The sequence below is a fragment of the Gavialis gangeticus genome, unplaced genomic scaffold (assembly GCF_001723915.1).
Source record: "Gavialis gangeticus isolate Ggan-Ray unplaced genomic scaffold, GavGan_comp1, whole genome shotgun sequence".
In the NCBI taxonomy this organism is placed as follows: domain Eukaryota; kingdom Metazoa; phylum Chordata; order Crocodylia; family Gavialidae; genus Gavialis; species Gavialis gangeticus.
Window position 1 is genome coordinate 9611811 of NW_017728993.1, and position 9128 is coordinate 9620938.

At 40.8% G+C, this 9128-nt stretch overlaps 1 protein-coding gene across 2 annotated transcripts in view; it reads left to right on the forward strand.

Moving 5' to 3' along the window:
* TM2D1 (TM2 domain containing 1) overlaps positions 1-9128 on the forward strand; it is a 70856-nt gene that overhangs the window by 25287 nt on the left and 36441 nt on the right. For both annotated transcript variants that reach the window (XM_019501198.1, XM_019501197.1), the window contains exons 5-6: positions 1822-1895; positions 4862-4980. In XM_019501198.1, the coding sequence (XP_019356743.1) occupies positions 1822-1895; positions 4862-4972 (185 nt within the window). In that variant the 3' untranslated portion in view covers positions 4973-4980. The remainder of the gene's footprint in view (positions 1-1821; positions 1896-4861; positions 4981-9128) is intronic.

A 9128-nucleotide genomic window follows, 5' to 3' on the forward strand; every position in this document is an offset into this window, starting at 1 on the left:
GAGAGAAGAAAAAAAAATCAGTAAAATGGTTTACTTGTCATCAAGCAATTTATTTTTGGGTCATCTATTCCCTGACAGGAGTAGAAATCAAGAAATTTTGCAGAAACATGGTGAAAAAATGCTCTTGTAGACATCTGCTTGCTTCTGCTGTGCTTAAGGGGAGCACTGGTACATCCAAACTAATGAATACAAGTGAACAAGTTGTTTTATTTTGCAGGGTTCACAATGTAATCTAACTCTAAATTTAAATAACCCATTTACTGTAGGTAGGACCACTAACATTTTTTTCACTCTGTATTCTTTCACTTATTTGGTCAAAGTTTCTTGAATTTCAGTTCCTCCTTTCATTAACTTTCTCTACACTCCCCCAAAACAAAACTTTGACTCAGTGTTTTATACAGCCTGTAGCACAACTGAAATGATACAATCCACATTAGCTCTGCAGCCAATCACACAGGTAAAATGCTTACAAACATAGAGCTACCATCTCAGCTGTGGTCACCATATTGTTAGTGTGGTAAAAGGGGTTTGTTGGGTCTCTCAAATACTCAAATGTGTTTAGCACTTGGTGAGCTGGTGAAATAATCTGCCATAAAAATTCTGTGTAGAGGATTTTCTAGATATGGAGACAAGTAGGTACTCTTGTATTTACCAAAGAAGTTGGCATGTGATATGTTAATACTGTCTCTGAATTTATCCTGGTGCTGAGATTTGTTGCGTTAGCTGTTTGTGACTTCAAAGCCAGTGCTGCTGTCAAACTGTGTATGACAGGCTGCTACAAGTTTCACAGATCAGCCATTAGGAACAATATAAATATACCTTTATATTTTTTGCAGATAATACAGCCTGCATGTCTTATTGCTTATCCTGCAGTTGGTATTTCTATTTCTCTTGGCATGAACTTACTATTAAATCTCCATTTTTTTTCTGTTGTTTCCCATGTAAAATATATGGAGAGAAGTGTATTGTCAGTGTTTATTTGTATCACATCAGAAGGATGCCACGTGCTGTATGGATAGGTATAAACATAAGCTCCCTGTTGAGAGCATTATGCAGTATATCCTGCTATTACCTTGACCTGGTTAGAGAGGAAACATCTATGCATCCCTTTTCTTAAGTAAACTTCCCTTGACTGTCCCAGTGTCTTGGGAGCCTGAAACTTCTAGGTCATCTTTTCAGTTGGAGCTGTTTTATTTAAAAGCGTTGAAACACATCATTTAGTCTTAAATTTTATCTAAAATGTATTTCTGCCCCATATTCTTTGGAAAACTCTCAACGAAGCAATCGTTTGTTAGTCACTTTAGACGTGTCCCAGTGGAATTTGGACAAATATCCAAAAATTTAGTTGGAGGGAAGCAGGGAGGAATTAGGAGGAGGACGTAAAGAGCACCTAGGTTACTTTTGTATCTGTTAGAAATGGTATCCAAACCCAGCATGTAATGCAATTGATATGTAATGCGGTTTGAAACAATAGAAAGTTTGACATTAATAAGCCTTGCAGCTTAATTGCATGAAGATTCCTGTGTTCTTTACGTGAACTCAGACTAGTACGTAAGGAAAAAATCTCAACAATTTGAGATGATTGTAATAATTCATGTCTGCTAAATTTAACTAATATAATTAAGTCGGCTTCTTCAGAGGTGGCGTAAGTGAAGACTATCTAATTATTAAAGATTTGAATTAATTTTAGTTATGATAAATCAAGTCTTTTTTGGGGGTGGAGTGGGAGTTGGGGAAATGCTAACTGTTTAGAAACTGTAAAGTCTTCTAAATGATAAAGAACTTCCCAAGGTTGAAATGAAATCTTCTTTTCTTTTTTAGGTTTGCTAAAGTTTTGCACTGTAGGTTTTTGTGGAATTGGAAGCCTAATTGATTTCATTCTTATTTCCATGCAGGTAAGTTGATGCCTTCAAATTGAGATGCGAAAAACCTGTTCTTTTCTGCTTAAGAAAAGGTCCAGTTTAGTCCAAAACGTGGCCAGTCACCTGTCACAAAGACTTTTCGTAATATTTTTGCATTAAAATCTATATACTTACATCTCAGTTATGTTTATAATCTTACATTGAAGAAGACATGAACATGGAGGTTTACAGATTTGAAGTTTAAAAAAAATATGGACTGGATATTTGTTTCAACTACTGCAGTGCAACTACCTTTTAGGTACAAGTTTGAAGCTTTTTCACCACAAAAACAATTCTTTGTAACCACAGAACGAAAACCAACACATTTACAACCAGCTGAAGAACATTAGGCAAAATATAATTCCCCAATGCAAGTATTTGGCTTAGTCATGTGAGGTGTCAGATACCCTAGGATTTTGTGAATGTTGGTATTTAAGGTCATTGGCTTAATTCCGCACTTGGGAGACATCTGTAAGTGCATGCAAAAAGACTGCACTGATGAACCCGATGGCCTAGGATGGTATTTGAATGACTTTTAGAACAGAGTCCCATTTAAAGACAGTGGAGCCTGTGCTCTAAATTCACTCCACTACTTTTAAACTTAACTTCTCTCCCAACAGCTACAGATTAAAATTTTATCTTTGTTAATCAGTCACTGACATCCTGATTAATGGTGCTGCAGAAGTCAGGGGTTCCAGTTACTATTGTTTTGTGTAGACATACTAGGGTGTTGGGAACCAGAAAAGAGGAGAAAGAGAAGATACTGATTATCCAGGTATATGGTAAAATTTCAGTAATCCAACTTTGTTTGCTTCACAAACTAGAAAGTGTCAGATGCCATGCATAATTTTATAACTAAAATATATTAAAATATCCAGCAGTTTTTTGAGCAAAGCAGTGTTTCATGTTTCAGCAATCTTAGTCTGGGTACTTTGCTCTGTGTCTACATCAGCTTTACTCTTGCTTCCTGCTTCATTTCCCCAAAGTGGAAAGAAGCTGTACTTTTGTAAATAATGCTTTATGAACGCAACTGTCAATTTGAACTGAGTTTGGGAGCCAGCTTAGTTAGTGTTCTTGACCCTCCTAAAATATCTTGTCAGGCATAACATACAAGCTTTGTGCGTGTTCCATTGTGGTGCACTTACAGATGATATACTGCATCTACTCTTCTGAACTTAATAAAATTCCTGTTCTCCATTTTTAAGTTTACATTTGATCATCTGCCAGCTTACCCCATGATTTAAGGTGGGAGGAGGCATGGATGAGGGAGTGCTGCCACTTTATCTTGGGGCAAAAGAAGTGTGATTGAAAAATTGTGGTTTCATTTTGGAGCGACAGCTTGTGCCTTACAAAGATGAGTTCCTTTATTCTGGGATAATATCCACGTCCTGAATGTCTGAATACAGGTTTTGGGGGTTTTTTTGTTTTTTTTTTCCAACTTTGTGTTTTGCTCACTTGGCCATCAACATTTTTCATTTTGTTAAAAACTGTTAGGGCAAAGAAATTACCAGTCTCTTAAGGACAAAATCCTGAACTGTAGGAAGGAAGCAAACAAGGATGTGACTGTCTCTTGACCCTGGACAAACAGGGTACTTCAACTGTTTTGTTGTGCAATTCATAAATTTTCTTTGCTACTCTGCAAAGACATGCATCTTCATCCAGTTACGTAGCCTGTTCTAAGTCTGCTAACAATGATGGTTATGACACAAATAGCTTGCCTTTATTCTGTAGAACATGTATTTTTTACATTCTTCTGTGTCATACCTGCCCAAAAAGTTAACCCCCACTGACCCAGGGAAACATCTCTTCAGCAGAAGATCTATTCTGAATAAAGAGTGAAGGGAAATGAGAACAGGAATAGCAGGTGCAAAAATTTTAAAATGCCTGAACAGTCGAACAAAAGCATTAGAATTAATGGCTTTCCATCATGCCTGGAAGACTGCCAGTAAGGGACTTGACAGTCCTGGCCCTATTCCACCTTAATTCCGATTCTTATCCAATGTCCTGCATCATGGAATCCAAGTTCATCAGGCGTAGAAAAGTGAAACAACTTGTCTAAACTGTACCACTTCTTGTAATAGTCTGTTGACCCCCAGTTTTTCCCCCTGTACAATAGAGTATGCCACCTCCCTGTAGACTAATATTCCTATTTCTAGACATTTACGGTTCAAGGGAAGATGGTGTCGTCCTCCCTCCTGAGAGAAAGTTCATGACATGAAATTCAGTTATCATTTGGTACCACTATTATTCTTGGAACAATAACGAACCAGTCTCAGAGCAGTGTTGCAGCTGAGATCCTTCAATCTAGGCTGTTGAAAAACTTGAATCTTTGGGACAGTTGTATAGAACTTGGGATGTGCAAGTATGTAATATTATGTTCATGCACATAGTTTTGTAGTATTTTAGTCTTAAAATATACATACTTTCAGAGCCCTACCTTACACCAGGAACCTTTCCTCCCATCACCTGCAGGCATGGCTGAGGACAGTTTCCCTATAATTTTTTGGGTTTTTTTAAAAAAGAAGAGAAGTCCCAGGAAAGCCACCCTCCTATTCCTTACTAGGGTAGCATTTCCAAGTTAGTGCCATCTTCCCAGTCTCTCTCTTATCCCCACTCTGCCTTTTCACTGAAATGGAGTTGTCCAGATACCTTCTGTCAGCAAAATCTTCTAGGACCACCTTCTATGACTTGAATCCTGACTGGTTCCTCCTACAATTGAAGTCTAGCAGCTCGTTCCCCGGTGCCATTTGTTGTTTGAGCAGAAGTCCTAGGGAAGTATTCCTTCAAAAAAAGTGCTTACTAAAATGGTTCATCTGCAGGCATAACTCTAAGATGAGTCCCTTTATATTTTACTGATTGAGCATGACTAATTTTATGATGGACAAGCTAACAGTAATTAAGACAGTAGCACAAAAACATTTATTTTTAATTCATATCAAAAATATTTTTCTCTTTTCTAGATTGTTGGACCTTCTGATGGCTCTAGTTATATTATAGATTACTATGGAGCACGGCTTACCAGACTGAGTATTACCAATGGAACCTTCAGAAAAATGCAGACATATCCCTAAGCCTGGCAGTAAGTTTCTCTCCCGGTCTCTCTCTATGCACACTGTGATGGCCAGAACCAGAGAGATTAATAAGCAATAAATACGTGCTTCTTAGAGGCATTTGGTATTATGCCTAAACAGGTAATATTAGTTAATATAAAGCTTGTAAGTTTGTAGACTGCAAACATAACTTGTCTGTCATAAGTTTAACCAAAATGATCAAATTAACTGTTCGTGGAATTGACTGGGCCCAACAGGCAAAGCTGTAGCTGCAAGATTAGCTGACCTAACGGTTTCTTCTCAGGGTCCAGATAAAAACTGGATCCAGCTGCCCGGCACATCCAACACATTCCAGGAAAGCATATCCTAAGAAAGCATATTCATATGAAACCTAAAAGGGGTTGGGGCTTAGGCACAGCAATGTCAATTTCAAACCTAAAGAGGCTGCATTGTAATTTGCTTATTAGATAAACCCAAGTCTAGGTAGTATACTTTTTTGATATTTTTTAACACCTTTCAATCTTATAGGGTAACAGCTATAGGGTAACATTGTGAGTAGCTCTAAAGCCAACAGATTAGCATAAAACTAGGTATAAAAAGCATGTGTATCAGGTAACCAACAGGAAGGAGGGAACAGAACGGTCATTTGTGTTCCACACCCAGACCCAGTGTGAGTGAGGATGGGATTCTGATCAAGGGACCTTCCCCGGTAATCCCTCTGACAGTGTTGATCGGGGACGCCTGACTTCGCTGGGGACGCCTGACGCATACCTGGCATTGAGGGACTATTGATCAGTTGCCAACCCATGTCTGTCTGTCTGTTGTTTTGAACAGCCCAGTGGCTAATACCCTCACAGTGCCCAGTTGGCCTGCAACAGAATTGATCTATCTGTTGTTATCTGTTATTTACTATTAGCTCTTTAATACTGCATTATCTGCTTATCGCATTTATCTTTCTGTTAACTGTTGTGTGCGTGTGTAAGTTATAATAACTTTGCCTTTACTCCATCAAGAGAACCAATCCTTAAAAGACCAAGAACCCAGCTTGAGAGGGAATTATGGGAAGAAAAGGATTCTAGTAGTATGGCATGCGCAGCTGCTAGAGCAGCTCAAGACCGACTAGAGATACTAGAGCGTCAGGAGGGAAAGATACTAGTCACACAGGCAGTCTCCTCCCTTGAACAGAAGGTGCAAGTGGCATGATCGGCCGAACCTTCCCCTGAAAAGGTCCAACATGTCTTTATGGCAGAATTCCAAAAACTGAGCTGTGGGATGACCCAGAGAGCGAGGATCTGTATGGTGAAATTGCAGTAACTAAGCCAGGAGATAATGAATATGTGAGGCTTACAGAAGAAGCCTGTGAGATCCCACCTCCTTATGCCCCACTGGCCCAAGAGAATTTAGGAGGTGAGTTAGCCCAAACCTTCCCAGTAGTGGCGACCTGTGCAGGGCCACAAGGGGGCAATCTCCAGACAGAGACACGTTCCTTTACTTGCACAGAAATCCAAGAATTACAAAAACAACATAAGGCTAAACTAGGGGAGCAAATAATAGACTGGTTAGTTTGAATGTATGATGAAGGGGCCTCGGCAGTATATGCAAGTCGCACTGAGGCAGCACAATTGGTTCTCCGCCTCGAAATCCAGTTGGGTCAGTGGGTTGGGCAGGACCACAACATTACTCTGTTTTCTGCTGCAATACAGGCGGCTGCTGCGGGTTATGGTAACATGGAAGAAGAGCTTAACCCTCCCCCATGGGCTTGGGCTAACTTAGAGGAAGCTATCCACTGTCTGTATCATCTAGCCTTAATTGAAATCAGTTGAGTAGAGAACTGGAGGCACACTCTAGATGAAGAGCTAGTGACAAAAGCCATGCGGAGGAAGTTCTGCCGGCGAGCACCGATGGACTGCACTTCAGCTCTGCTGGCCTTACAACAAGAGTTAGTAACTCATCCAGTAAGAAATGCAATCTGGCCGTTGGTACAGCTTCTGCCCATCTTGCTGAAGCCGGGGCTTCCCAAATTAATAAAAACTGCCAAGGCCATGGCAGTGGCCCCCAAGAAAGACAACGTGGCAGGGCTCCGCAAGTCCAGGAAAGTGGGGAATGGAAAATCTAAAACCCTGTGGGCACAGATGCGGAGGGAGTTACTGGCAGCAGGGTTCAATAAAGGGCAAATTGATGGGCTGGCCACCCCGGTCCTGCAAGGGTTATGGGCCAAACACTGCGAGGACGGGAAAGGGAAGAAGATAGAGCCCTTGGCACCCCTTTCCCCCCTGACCTCCAGCAGTAGGAGACCCAACCCCCTGAGCAAGGAGCCATCATGGGGGCAGTAGAGGATCGGGGACCAATAACACAGAATAATATTGGCCCCTTAATTCAAGTACCTATAAAGTTTTGTCTAAATAGAAGGAAAAAGTCAATTATTATGCTGCTAGACACTGGTGCCCAGCTATGCGTTTTGGACTGTGCAGAATGGAAAGGGGCACGGGGAACTACCTACCAGGTAGTAGGAGTTGGAGGTGCCAGACGACCAGGACATTTGGTCCGGCTCACTTTCACCTTGCCTAACAGTTCCATAGTAACAGCAGCTACTGTCATGCTCCGGGGAGGGCTGAACCTACTGGGACTAAACGTGTTGCAGGGGCAGCGATTTATCCTTAAGCAGGAAACCTGGCAGTTTGGATGTGCCACAGTTCAGGAAGATGAACAGAAGGATGTGATGATGGTAGTAGCCTGATGTTCCGTGACCCTGCTCGCCCTGCCAGCCATGAAGGGGACACCGACCTTAATATCGTCCCCTTCCTCCCCCGAGGCAACGCAGCCCATTCAAGACATTATCAACCAACAGCTAGAGGATGGAACCATCATTCGAACTCATTCCCCATATAACAACCTGGTGTGGCCGGTATATAAACCAATTGGGGATTGACTGTTGATTTTAGGGCTTTGAATGCCAACACCGGCCATCTGATGGCTGCGGTCCCATCCATGCCTGCACTGATGGAAAGCATTAGGTGGCCCCCAGTGGATGGGATCTGTAGACATTAAGGACATGTTCTTTGCTATCCCCATCCATGAAAATCACTGGCCTTTGTTTGCCTTGTTATGCCACGTCTTGGGTATACGGATGCTTAAAATTTGCACTGTCAGTGTTTTGTCTTTCAGTGTGATTTAGAATTTTTTACTGGGATAAAAGTGAGTTTGGGGGTTGACAAGACATCTGGGATGACAGCCTATATCTATTGAACTTTGAAAGTTTGACATCATCAGTGGGGCCAAGATTTCAGCCATGGTAGCTTAAGTGTCAATTATGCGTCACTGTTTCCAGGATGTAAGGCCTCTGCAACAGTTATGAAGTGATAAGGATTTTTTAAAGACCTGGAAATTGTATTTTTCTCGTTTTGTTTAAAAAAACCACATGGATGGGCCCAAATTCTGTGTTGATTTATTTTGTAATGCAACCCTGCTACTGTGAAGGTCTTTTTCTGTAGAGATCAATGATAATCTTCAGTAGTGCTTGCAAAATATAGGTCACTCTTTAGCACAGCTGATTAGCAGCTGACAAGGGGTTGTTTAAAAAAACCAAACCATAAATGAAGTACCTGAATTCAACAGTGAAAAGTTACATCGAGCACTGAAATTGGACTAGAACCTGTATATTTTTCCTGACTTGAATCTTGCAAAGCAAACATTTTTTTCCAAAATGAATTCTAAAATTAAACATCTTTTTACCATCTTCCCTATAATTGTCTTTGAAAAAGACATAGGTGCTTTATGTTTAATGGAACAGAATGTCAGGAGTAAGAATTTTTTGTACTACTTACGTTACTAGAGGGTAAAAATTATGTAAACTATTCAATAATATCCTTAGTCCTTTTTTTAAATGGAGACCTGATAAAGTATTTTGTGCTGTCCAAGATGTATATACTTTCCTTAATGTATGGGGATCACCAGAAGATAGTGTTGATGTTTAAATAGACAGTATCTTTTTACTAGGGGTGCACTGCTAGAGATTTTTGGGGCCGATACCAATGACTGATTTTTAAGGAGGTGTATCAGCTTATACTTATCTGATTCAAATATGCAGCTGGGCAGCTTGGAGACCAGCATCAGGTGGGTAAGTCTGGTGTTGGGGGAGGGAAGGAGTGGGGGGGGGGGGGGGAATTTAGGCCCTAGA